Source organism: Betta splendens, chromosome 8, assembly GCF_900634795.4.
Source record: "Betta splendens chromosome 8, fBetSpl5.4, whole genome shotgun sequence".
Lineage (NCBI taxonomy): Eukaryota > Metazoa > Chordata > Actinopteri > Anabantiformes > Osphronemidae > Betta > Betta splendens.
In genome coordinates, this window is record NC_040888.2 from 9628175 (window position 1) to 9641847 (window position 13673).

Genomic DNA, 13673 nt, shown 5'->3' on the forward strand with positions numbered 1-13673 from the left:
AGTCAGTTTATTTCCTGCACTGAGTGGATGTAAGTGGACGGAGCCGAGCCTCCATCGTCCCCTCTTCAAAAACAAAATGGGGGAGAAAAGAGGAAGATGAGAGGGAAGGAGGGAGTTCCTTTGCTTTGTCTAAATGAGTGTGTGTATATGTGTGTCTGTGTGTGTATGTGACGTCAGCGCCCACTATGTTTTGAATCACCAAGAAGTGGGGTGGGACAAGCAGCAGCCTATAGAAAAGCAGCAAGGAAAGGGGCCCGTCTCCACACACACACACACACACACACACACAGACACACAGACACACACACACACACACACACACACACACACGGTCTCTCCTGTTTGCAGCTCTGGACGGCAGAGGGCTGACTGAGTCATGCGGCTTCTGCTGCTGAAGTTACTGCAGCAGAGGACACAGAGCTGCTACAGCACTGCCATGATACTGTTCACACTAAACATCGAGATAGCAGCATAAAAAGTGAGAAAATCTAAATCATTAGAACTTGGGTCTAATCAAATAAAAAAACAAACTGTAATTGTATTGTATTGTCTCCAGATCAGAGTTTGCGCCCATATGTTAAAACCAATCCGTTGTTTTAGGCTTGAAGTTTGTTTCTCATTTCTAAAGTACCTTCGTGATTTTATCTTTCATCACACTGCTGATCATTCTGTGTTTTCACTTCTACTCATCCTGGGGGGTTAAATGAAAGTTTGAAAATGTAATTCAGGGTTCTTGCATACTTCAAATGAAAAGTTCTAAAGTGCATCTGCAAGTTCATCTCCACACATATGGTTAGAAAAAAAAACTAGAAACAACACTTCTGATGATTTGTATGTTATATTACACTCCTAGATTCATAGGTGTGATTGGACATGAGGTGTCTTTCAAGCGCACGCACGCACGCACGCACGCACACACACACACAATTGGTGACCTGATCCTTCAGCTCAGAAGTTTGAGGTAATGACTACTCCTGCAGACTGAGTACAGCTTTCACTTTTCTTGTGAGTCCTTATATTATGGATTATATATCCTTAGCTCTAATAAAGTCTGTAAATATGTTATTAGTCCAAAAATACAGAAAATGACTTCTTTTCACGTTACAGCAGACGTTGGTCGGGGAAGTGTGCCGTTCACTTTCAGACTATCAAGCTGTCACACAGCATTTTCTGGAAGGCTCCCACCCAACATCACAATGTACGACCAGCGACACCTCCCTCCACACATATGCACCCACCACGTGATGCATGCAGAGGCAGGCACACACCCAATGTGGTGGGGGAGGGACGGGGGAGCGGAGAGAAGAGGGGGAGGAATCCAACCAGCGCTGGAAGGGAAGAGGAGGAGACTCGACTTTCTCCTGCCTCTTCTCCTGGCTCTGAATGGGCCAATGCACATACGCTTATAAATACAATACATACATGTTTCATGTGTGCACATCCTGATCCATCGGTATCTGAATTCAAACTATCTGCAGACATTTACACGCAACACTAAGATACTTTGACAACTAAATTCAAAAGCAACAATTTGAATTATAACTCTTAAATTAAAATCACATTATCATTAAAGGAGTGTATGATTTTAACCCCATTGTTTACCACCACCATGAAAAACAAATAGTCAAATGCAAAAATGGGAGCAAGGTTGGATCCAGAAGCTACAGTATTGCATTATGGGAAAGAATCCATCTTTGTTAATATAAAGGAATCACAGACAGCAGATATTCCTTGTCTTGTTATGAGTGTTTCTCTATTGTGGAAAGTTGCAAAAACTGAATAGATTAAATGCTTTAAAGTTGATCAGTGTATTGGTACCAAGTCAAAGAGTCCAACTTCGCCATCATCATAAATGTTCTGACAACAGGCAGCTGTGAGACATGATGTCGAACTTTAATCTATAGGACTCAGTCACGTTTGGTTAGAGTGATTCAACAGATTTACTTCTAAAAGGAAAACAAATTCTGTTTTTTTGTTCCTCATGGTTTATTCATGTTTGAGATATGCTAACTGGTAACACAGTGAATTAATAAAAAGTGAACTCATCTTGTCTCCCTTCTAGTAAAAACATAGCTGATGGATGTTCATACACTGAGCTGCAGTGTCAAGATGAAGCAGACATCTTCATGTGAAAGCCCAACACCATTCAACCACCATTCATCATTTTTTTTATTTTAAAAAATGATCAAAAATTTCATTGTGTGTAGAAGGAATCCCATAATTATCAGCCTCACTTACGCTGATCACATCACTGATTGATTGTCAATGAACATGTATCAACAATTGATTTTTCAAAATTACTGAGATCAAAGAGACAACGAAAACAACATCTCTGTTATCTGCAACATCTGATGCATTCTGTTTCCATAGCGATTAGTTGGTTACAGCATGCTTCACGTGTAATCGTGCGTCTCCGCGATCACAGCACATTAAACTAAGCCACAACGTTGGCGTGAGCCAGCGCCACCAGGGATCCAGGCACTTGTTCTAGCTGCATCCATGGAGCTGACCAGATGGAGGAGGAACCTCAGCCACCAACTGATCCACAGCCGCCTCCTACACAGTAACATATACTAAACGCATTAATGTACTAATTAAATCACCTGCTAGACTAAACAGCATCACAACACAAAGTCAGAAAACAAAGCAGAGAGAGAAGAGGTGGAATGTGGCCAAGATAAGAGCCATGAAAGAAAAAGCTTGTCAGTTTCAACACTGTGTATTTGAGAATAGTTATTGTTTAATTAAAAGTCATCTACTGAACTCATCTAAGCATTTTATGTCTTAGCCACATTGAAATCAGCAGATGTCCACTGAGACATTACAGCTTCATGTGCTCCATGAATGTGCTCCAGTTCCTGTTTGTCAGTGTTGAATATTGATGACCTTGCATTTTGTTCCTTACTTCTTGACTTTTGCGTTGAGCTCAGACGGTTTCACTCTGTCCAGTCTGAACCAGGTCTGCTCTTCAGAATACGTCACTTAGAAACACTTCTCATATTTATATGAAGCGAGTAAAAAAATCCACAGAAGGTCTGCGTTTATTAGATTACAATGTTTTTCTACTATTTAAACCTCTTTCATCATCTTAGTGAGTAGAGATGTCAACAACAGAAGTCAGACTCTCTGGCCTTACATTTTAATATCACAACAAACAGGACCATTTTAATAATTCTGTTGGTTTAGTGTATTTTGTAATTGTCAATAAAAATTGTAAATAAAAGAAAACATTTATATGTTAACATATGAACTAAATAAGAGAGAACACACACACGCAGGGTGGGGGTGTTCAGGAAGCCCCATATGTGAAAGAGCAGCTATAGAACCATCTGTGAGCCAATCACAGCCCAGAGAGAAATGATTTCCGTCCAATCAGGAGTCCGGCTGCTCTATAGGCTCCTTAATCTCCAGTTTCTTTCTCATTACTGCTGAAAAAATGTCAAGAATTTGGGTCCAAGGGGCAAAGCTCTGCCCAGCCGTCCCTGCTGCACACAAACACACCTATTCTCTGCAGCCCCACGGGGACAGTGATGTGGTGGTTTGGTGGAGAGAAGTAGAGGGTGAAATGTGACGAATAAAGACACACACCAAACGAAGAGAACCCACGTTCAACCGAGCCCTGAAGGAACTTTATTTTCAAATTCTACATTAACAAATACAATTTAAATACATGTACAAGTTTCTTCCATCACAGCCAAATGTTACCTACATTAAATAATACTGGATGTGTAAATACTTTATTTTACATTTAACAGAGCAGTCTTTTGTGCTATATTCCCCATGATTTTAAATGAAGCTTTAGTTTACTAAATCTTGGGTAAAATGATAGTTGGGCCAATATTCTAGTAGCTTATATATCAATTTGTGACACATGCTTGGTGGTAAATTTTTACATTCTTTTAATATTGTCAGATACTTTGTATAGTCAGTTACTGACAAAATACACTGAACTCAGGTTTATATTCAGCAGATAATCCTAAACAGTAACAGTTTTATTGAGGAGCAGTGATCATTTTCAGTGATCATTTAAGCTCAGGTTTACTTTTTCTAATAGTTGTAGAAGATCAATGAAATGAAAACAGAATTAAACAATTTTTCTAAGAAGGAGAATTATTTTATGCAATCCATAAATTCTCTATTTTTCAGAAATATCAGACAAAGATTACAGGTGAGTTGTTTAATGTTATGATGTTGCCTGAGTTTTTAATTCAATTTAAATTTAGTTTTATTTGGGGCCAGTTTACCGCACGTCACTTCAGAGACAAGAAAAAAAAAACAAAAAGCTGTGTTGTTAAATGGACTTTCTGTCTTCACCCTAAGGACAAAATCTTTTTCAGCCAGTTAACATCTTTGTTGAAAACCTTTAGTTTTCAGCCCAACAATTAATCGGAGCCACGGTTTATACTACAGTTTACTGATTTAAACAAATGTCAAAATTACCATTCGAATCCATTCTATGCAACTCAAAAGGTTTTTTATATATTTAAAATATTTTGTGATCATATGTTTTAGAATCAGAATCTGCTGTGTGACGGAAACCAACCAGTTACCACTGAAGCAACAACATGTTTTGAGGTTTTTATTCAGCTCCTCAAGACACAGAAGAAGTCATTTCCTTCATCTTCCTAAAATCACATTGTGTCCCACATTTTGAAAACTGAAGCTCAGCCAATCACAGCAGAAGAAGAACGTCCCGCCCAGAACCAGCAGCTGCTGCAGAGGAACCTCTGGTCCTATATGATCCTACAGGTCTGAAGCGCACGTTCAGCGCTAAACATTTATAACTATATGATCAAACAAGTTAAAACGCTTCAAAGGCCCTCACTAAAAAATCAGCTCATTTATGTTCTATAAAATACAAATGCATGTTATAGTAAGTTCAGACTTTGAATCTCAACAAACCTCAAAGGGTGTTTCTGCTTAAAATGGCCACAAAATGTGAACAAACTAAAAACATTCATGATCCTCCTCCACTGAACAGACAGAACAAACAGGTGACGACATGGTTTTATTTAAAATTGTCACGTTTCTCTCTCACATCTGGTGACAAATACACTGAGGATAACGTACTGAGATGATAATGACACCAGCACATGCAGACTTTAGTCTAATCGTGACGTTTCATAATGTCAGTAGGAGGGAAACAAAATGGGCAAATGCTTTAAAACCTTCTTACTTAAATCAAGACTTTATTGAGCAGAAGTCCAACCTCCCTCAGAGCCGAAGTCCTGAACCACACGATGCCTCCTCTTCTGTGTTACAGGTAAGAAGAACACCCCCCACACACACACACCACCGGACTGGGATTACTGGAACGGTACTGGGACGAATGGGACGCTCACACACGGCCACGTCCTCCACGAACACATACATGCACCGGGGGCCCCATCCACCACAGACCTGACCCCAGGGCCCCCGCTCAGACCGCCCCACCACCCCCACCGCTCCCCTTCCTTCTAATTCTTTCCTTCTTGCTGTTAGGTGGGCTCGTGGGCTGCTGTGGCCTGCGTCTACACAGATGTGTGCATGTGCCTAATTTATTTTTAGTGAGCAAAAGCTCGAGAGACGCCAAGAACAAGCAAGGGAAAGAAGGGAGTAGATAGGGGGGGGGGAGAGGGGGTTTAAACCACAGAGGAGAAACAATCAGAGCGATGGGGCAGGAGGGGAGTCTTCTTAAAGAGACACGACTCCTTTACCCCTTCACCTACATACCGCAGGCCTCCCTCTCTACGCTGCCATGTCACCTCCTCCGGCTCAAAGCACCAAAGCTTTGTTACGTCTATCTGCTCCTTTATTAACCTTGAACGCGATGAAGCTACATGTCCTGCCGCCGTATAAAGGCTCACGGCAGCCTCTGTAAACCAGCGCGCGCAGACTTCAGTCCCTGAAGGAGGTCATGTATGCGCCGCCGTCCAGCAGACCCATGTCAGTGACACATGCTTCTGTCCACGTCGCTACTGGAAGTGCAGACACGCTGAGCGACGCTGACGGCAGCTCAGGAGAAGCCGGACTCTGCCCAGTCCACAGGGAGCAGCGGCTTTCTCTGATCTTACGTAAGCACAATCTGAATTAATTTTTTAAAACGTCAGAGATGTGCTCGTCAGAACAGGCCTGAACCACTTTCTACAGTATAGTAATATTATGCACTAACAGCAACCAAGCGGAGGTTTATTATGTAGAGATCGCGTCCTTCTACAAGAACCCGCCTGCACCACATCACCTGGAATATCGTTACAGCCGCAGACAGATTAACACTGAGACAAAATAAGACCCATAACAACAAACTGAGCTCTGTGGTCACACACAGACACACACAGACACACACGCACACAAAACATTATTCATTATTATTTGCAAAGTATAAAATTCAAAAACAGGGTACATCAAAAACTTGTAGCCCAAAGCTTCATATGCTACAGTGTAATAGAGGTTCCATCTAAGAGATCTAAGATCCATCTAAACAACCTTAAGTTCTGTTAAACATCTAACTTCAGATTTGTGTGAAAACATTAAAGTAAAAGCTTCTCGCGTCAATATGTTTTACATCCCAAATATATACAGATAAATACATCTGTTCAGACTCAGGTCTTTACTGGAATATTTATTTAATTCTACTTGTACTGTGAAGATCAGGTTGTACTTTTATTACATTTTGTAGTGCTGATGTTTTATTATTGCTGGAGCCTCAGTGATAGATATATGAACCTGACCAGTAACCAGCTGTGGTTCTTGTTCCACACCAAGATTCCAGGCAACACAGATATGTGGACATAATTAATTACTAATAGTTGTGTCACATAATTGTGCCATGATTTTTGTGAAATGTATCTGTTTTTTATAATTTTTTAATTTAAAAGGACTTTTATAATTATTTTACAACAGCATTAAAATCTGTATAATCTATTATATGTATTACTTTTGTGGTGCATTACTTTAACTTTAGGTCCATTTCAAACATGTTGATATCAAAATTATTTTCCTTTTTTGAAATCTTGTTGAATCTTTAACTCAACTAAAGCTTATAGAAGCCTTCTCTTGAGTATTGGTTGAGTAAATAAACTACCTTGATTTTTGTTCTCTCTGGTTTAGATAACCAGATTTTATGCAGCTTTAATAATCAGTAAACCTGTGAAATGTGTCTGTAGATAGAATTAAAAATACGTTCCCTAGAGTAAGAATGTGTGAATAATAAAATGTTCACATCCAGTACTTGTGATGCTTTGAAGCGCACCTGTTTGAGTGAACAGTCACTACTCAGTTATATTTACGCTCCTGCAGAACGCTACAGCTCGGAGCACAGGAACCCACGGTTCTGTGCAGCAGCAGCCGGGCGCTCACATCAGGGCTCGGCTCAACGGGTCCACGGCGCTCGACGTCAACTTTCAAACACACGCGGCCTTTGTGGAGAACGTGGCAACGCACCAAAAGGGGAGACAGACAGGAAGAGCCACAACAAAACAGAGCGGAGCAGATACAGGCTACTACACAGACAGAGAGAGAGAGAGAGAGAGAGAGCGTGTGGGTGGGCGAGCGAGCAGGAGGCACCGCTCTCTCTGGCTGCTTCGCTGCTCCTCACACGATTGGTCGCACCCCCCTCGCTCTCTCCGCCCACCGTCCCCTCCCCTCTTCTCCTCCTCTCTCCTGGCCAGCCATGACAGGGGGCTGTGGCAAGCCTCCCACACCTCCCCCGCACCCTCCCCCAACTCGCCTCTCACAAAGCAGCACATGCATGATACGCGCTGAGCACACCAGGGAAAGGAGCCGCGCAAAAGACTGACTAGAGGGAATACAAATGTGACTACTACTACGTTTTCTGACTGGAACCTGCAGCGGGGTGGCGAGGACAGATCCACGTGGGGCCTGATGGAAGCCTGCACACGGCATTGGTGAACAGTTCTGGGCTTTATCCATTCGACCGAGGACACAAACAACGGGCATCAGTCCCTCAGTCGCAGCCTCGGGACCGTCTGAGAGACGACTGCAGCTCGTTCGGCCGTGAAGAACCAGCAGCTCCACGTGAACACGCTTCAGGCCAGCAGCAACCATCACCGAGGACTGAACCTTTTTAATGGTTTCTATTGGAGGGGGGGTTCACGGGGTTAAAAATGCTCCAGCTTTTTTTCTCATGAACAAACCCACTATTCAATTAGACTAATTGTATAAGAATGTCTCAGTTACTCAACCAGTGATTTCTAATGTACAGATACAACGAGTGCTGACTCTAAACTCAGAGAAAGACTCATCATTTCAGTGCATTGGTAGAAACAATACAACCAAATGAAGCCAGAAGAATGGGCCATTTGTGAGAACTGAGTGGCAAGATGGAGCCAGACGTCAAGTTTCCCAGTAACATCAAACTGCCTAATAATATTAGAATGAAGACGCTTCCCGTTGTAGGAGAGGTTCACGCTGCTGAGAACAAACCATTGCTGGGTTCTATCTGCTCTGAGACTTTTTTGGGACTGAAACCATTGCTTCACGGTGAAGTTGTGGAGCCAATAGATGTTGAACAGCTGTGACTGGTAGCGAAAGACAAAATAAAAGACGACGTCAGTCACAGCTGTCACTGACACGTCAGGAGTTATGGAATCGACATCGCTGCCATTTGTCCTCCATGATTCTGTGTCATCAAATACAAGCAGAGGACGACTCCTCAACAAACATCCACAGATCAGACCATCTAAACAAAAACACCCGAGTCAGCATCACTTCCTGATTTACTATATGTTGCTACATTTATGTTGAGTGGAAATTTGTCCATGTCTGTCGCTGTGAGAATTTCCAACTTTTCGCTATGAAAAATATGCCTTTTGGAAAAGACAAACGTTCAACTGTCTGTTGTGTATCAATAATGAGAAAGGTAAAATTATGAAGGCTCAAATGACCAAACAATGAGATAATGTCCTTTATTTCTATAAAGGAAGAAGTGGAAGGAACATGGACTTTTTTTATGCCCAGAAGACGATGTCACATATGAATAAATCACCTAATCTTACCCATAACTGGATTTGACGAATAATAAACAAAGTCATATTCACATGTCTGCAATGATCAACACAAAAAGAAAAAGGGACGAGTTCTGACTGGACAAAGTCAGCAGCTAAAAAACAGCTCCATGGCTGATGAACATGGATGTGAAACAATCCACAGAGACAAAACTCTAGAAGGCACCAAATCTCTTATATGCAAATTAAGACCAAATCTGTACCAACAAGCGCTTCCATGATGTCCAGTGTGTCTGAATGGGAGCAGCCATAGTCAATCAGGTCATATGGTAGCAATCCCGACCCACCACCCAAGAGGCTCACAACAACAGATTAACAGCAATTAAATTAGGCACATACACAAGAACAAGCTACTGTACAGCGGAACGCATCACTGTGTGTTTCTAGGTCGCACAGAGTTCATTAATCCTGGAGTCAGAGGAGAAGGCAAATCACACAGGTAAACTGGAAACTAGGTCCCACAAACAGCCAGAAACTCCAAAATGACCAAAAAAAATGTAGTAAAAAGAGAAACTCATCAAGTTTCGGTTTCAAATAATCACAATTAATTCAAATGCATAACTTTGCATTCCAAAATAATTCTGGTATGAATTACAATTTTCTGTAATCATGATTTTTTTTTTATTTGTAAAGAGGCATGTGTGTGTGTGTGTGTGTGTGTGGCTGAGGCACCAAATGTGTTTCTGTCCAGGTTTGAAAAAGGAATTCTTTACACACACACACACACACACACACACACACACACACACACACACACACACACACACACACACTATACGCTTCTCTCCAGGAAGGCTTGTTCTTGTCGACAGCCCCCTACTCCAATTCTCTCACACACACACACACACACACACACACACACCCCGCCCCCGCTCCTGCTGCACCCTTTTCTGTGTTCCACGGCTCCTTGCTGACCTCCCACAAACCCCTGCAGCCCGACACACATTCCAGTCAACTTGTGATGAATATTACAGATTTAAAACCCTTCAACCTCTATTTTGCATCAGTCACATTTGCGCACACGCAGCGCGCATATCCATAACGCGGAGCGGGAGGCGGTGCCCCCGCAGCCTGTGGCACTGACGCCACACTGGAGCGTAGAACTTCCAGGCAGGGCCCCTCTCTCGCCATTTTGTTTCCTTGTTTGTATTATTAATATTTTATTTACATACATTTAAATAAATTCCGTCTGAACACCCACCCACGCCCACAGCGGGGGTCCGCTTCAGAACCGTGGCGCCCGCACAAACTGCCTTCTAAACAAATAGTAGCGTTTCCACGTCCATACGTTCATAAATCAGAAAAACGAAGGCAAATAGTAAATGACATGAATCGATATCTGAGTGTTTACGTTTAAATGTTGCCGTTACGCTCCGTTTTATTAAAATTTTCTCGCATTAACACACAAACCAACGCTGCTCAACGGCTGCGACACTAAACATTTTCGAAATAATTCTGCCCATTTGTGTTCGCTCAAACGTCACACGGACGCCAGTTGAACCCAGGTTGGAGACACGTTCATTTAAATGTCGCCAGTAGCCTCCTCCCAACTTCTAAAATGTGAAACAAGATGAGCCACGCGACCGAGGAGACCATGAACACAGATCCGTACTCGCTCCTGCTCAACTCAGCTTCGCCATTTTACGAAGTGACTCTTCTCTGCGTGGAGGCACCACGTGTCGTGGAGTCACGCGAGGCCTCGGCTCACCCACGGTGGGCCCTCACCTCGCAGATCACCTTCATCACAGCGGCTCGCAAAGGTTAGCGAAAGAACTGGACGAGGCCTCATTGGAACAATGCACTGAGCCTGGGTGCCTGCTGCCATGTTGCCTGTAGGCTCACGATGAGCTGAAGACTCCGCTACTCAGAGCCTGCGCTCCTCCACCGTTTGCGCCACAGCCATGTTGCAACATTTCCAGTTTGCTGTTGTGACGCAGAGCGTGCGCCATATTTCCTCAGATTTGGCCACATTGACACAGTAAGAGCGACCGGCACAAGAGTACGTTCCCATTTCTGGGGAGCAAACCAATATGGTCAAAGATGTGGACGCTGATCATGTGATAGACACGCGCACACGTGTGGCAGCTAGCGAACATGGAGGACTGTGCTCACACACCGTCTGCAGACAACCACTGGCGATCAGGCCTCATGTGAGGCTGATCCACAGCCAGTTAACGCTAACTACATTGCTAAGTACGTTATATATATTTAAGGACGCCTCTATTGTGCACGTAAATGTTTTGCACCTTGTTAGAAAATAATTCAAAATCATTTTTTGGTTGACTTTTGATTTTACGGGATTATTTTTATTTCACTGGGACTTTACGCAGAGTTTATTTAACATGGTAAAACTTTAACCACAAACACACACGCACAAAAAAATAATTGCTGGATTACGCAAAATTGTGCAAAAGGAAAAGTATGAGTGAATCGTTTGAACGAGCTAAACAATTACATTGACACGCAAAAACCCCAGGCACGGAGGTATTTACGTAAATTGCTTTTAATGAGCTGTGTATTTGAAACCAACCGTCAAAACAAGATCAACAATGAAATGATTAAAATATGCCTCTGTTCAATGCATTGTTCTTTGCAGGGTGTGTAACAAATTACACCTCACACGTGAAAGGCTGTGGGAGCAGTTCAGTCCTCCACATGCGTAACAGCTTCAGTCAGCTCCACTGAGCACACAGCGTTTTTAAACGACGACAAAATTCCAACTACTGCACACAACGCGACGAGCAGCTGTTGAAGTTACTGCAGTTCAGCTTCACGGCAACAGTCAGAGCCAAAAGCACTGCAGCCCTCAAACAACACACGGGCTCACTGCACAATAATGTGTCAAATCAAGAGAGATTGTGGTTTCGAGATGTGGACGTGGTGATGCAACGCGTGACATGGAAACACAGGGAGCAAACAGTGTCTGGTACCTTTGCTTCTTGGGGACCGAGTGCTCGACCTCAATGCGTTTCCCCTGAAGTTCCACTTTACCTGAAATCAGAAAAATGAATCCATCACATGAAAAGCTGCCCAGAGCCCACAGGCTACATGCTAGCTGCTAACACGGGCCTGTTGGACGGAGGCGTAGCTGGAGCGAGCGTCCATCTAGATCTAACTTTGTCAAACTCGTGGCTTATTGAACATCATTAAAATCCAAAGTGTAGCCGAGAGGAAGAAGGAGAAGCGGCCACGTTCAAGAGCCCAACACGGACCAAGTGACCGAGGAGGCGCCACTTTGTAGCCAAGAACTGCTTATTAGGAACTTCATACGTGCAGTATAACAATACACACACAGATTTGCGTGTGGTCGTGTGTGTTTTAACAGCCCCCAGGTCCTCGGGGCGTCTAAAGGGGAGTCTGTGGGACGTTGTGCTCGTGCAGCCTGGAAGGAGCAGAGGGAGTTGACGAGTATGGCGACCCCGCTCCCTCACGTTACATGTGGAGGAAATCATGGCTAACGCTGCAAACGCTGGGCTTCCGAGGACAATGACGCCTCACGGCCACGGCTGCTGCTCGCTGGTGCCCGTGGGCCCGTGGGTTTGTGCCGGTGAGGGCCCGTCGGCCGTGGTAGGTACACGGGGGGGGGGATTTTCCTCTATCTTTGTCATAGTGGGCTGCCGGCTCAAAGGGGGAGGGGAGCGAGGGCTCGTTCCACGCCATTCAACCCGGTGCGAGGGTGCAACACGCCGAGGTGCAGCCTCCGTGCGTGTTTTCGCCGCGAAGGATCACAGCAGGTTAATAAAACGCGCTTCGTGCAGGAGCAGCGTCGTGGACTGGACTTCGGGTTTTCCTGTCGCCAGGTTTACGTTTACGCTAAGCGCGTCCCTCCCCCTACAAAAGTTGAATGGCTCCCCGAGGCATGCAGCTCCACACACCGCGATTCATTTACGCGGCGCCAGTGCAAAAATCCAAAGAAATGCAACGTGGGTTTTATCGGACGCGTTCACGCAGAAGCATCGGAGGTGCGGAGAGTGAAACTGGGGCACACAGCTGCGGACGAACGCCGGCTGCAGAATGAATGGAGAGGTGGAAGGTCCACCTGAACTCACCGGAAAACGTCTCGATCGCCTTCATGGCCCAGTGGTCATCTGGACAATCCACGAACGCGTAGCCGTTCTTCATCAGGAACTGTCCGGAGTACGGGATCTTATGGTCGTCGAAGGTTTTCCCCAAGTCCTCGGCGGTCACGCCGTCGCCTAGATTCCCAATGTACAGCTTGTGCATGGTGGAAGTAGTTTGTCCAAGTCCAAAAACGCAAAAACAAAGCCCCGAAAAGTCAAATTAGGCCAGCAAAAAGTTTCTCTCCTCTGTGAGCTAATAGCGCAACAAGATAGTGTCACGCTTGCCACTGTGACCCAACGGAATGAGAGATACCTGTAATGAAAATAGACCAAAAACGGCGAGAATGCAAAATCGGGCGAATAACAATTCTCGGTGAAGTGTAAAAACAGACGTGGCGTTGTTTTTTTGTTTTTGTAAATCCAGCTGAATGAGTGCAGCGGGAGAATAAATGCAATCCTTTGACCTGTAGCCGGCACCAGCAGACGAGCAAGCAGCAGCTTAAAGCCTCTATCGCTCTGTGGAGTGGGTGGGTTTGATGATGGGTCTGTGGTGGACGAGTGGGGGGAAACTATGGCGGGATCGGGAGAACTGTTTTCCTCTCTCGCC

The 13673-nt window shown here is 44.2% G+C and overlaps 1 protein-coding gene across 1 annotated transcript in view; it reads right to left on the minus strand.

The window, feature by feature from the left end:
• The window catches only part of igf2bp1 (insulin-like growth factor 2 mRNA binding protein 1), a 32730-nt gene extending 19057 nt beyond the window's left edge, over positions 1-13673 (minus strand). The window contains exons 1-2 of the mRNA XM_029159023.3: positions 13055-13673; positions 11936-11996 (exon numbers count right to left, since the gene is read on the minus strand). Coding sequence (XP_029014856.1) covers positions 11936-11996; positions 13055-13229 — 236 coding nt within the window. The 5' untranslated portion in view covers positions 13230-13673. The remainder of the gene's footprint in view (positions 1-11935; positions 11997-13054) is intronic.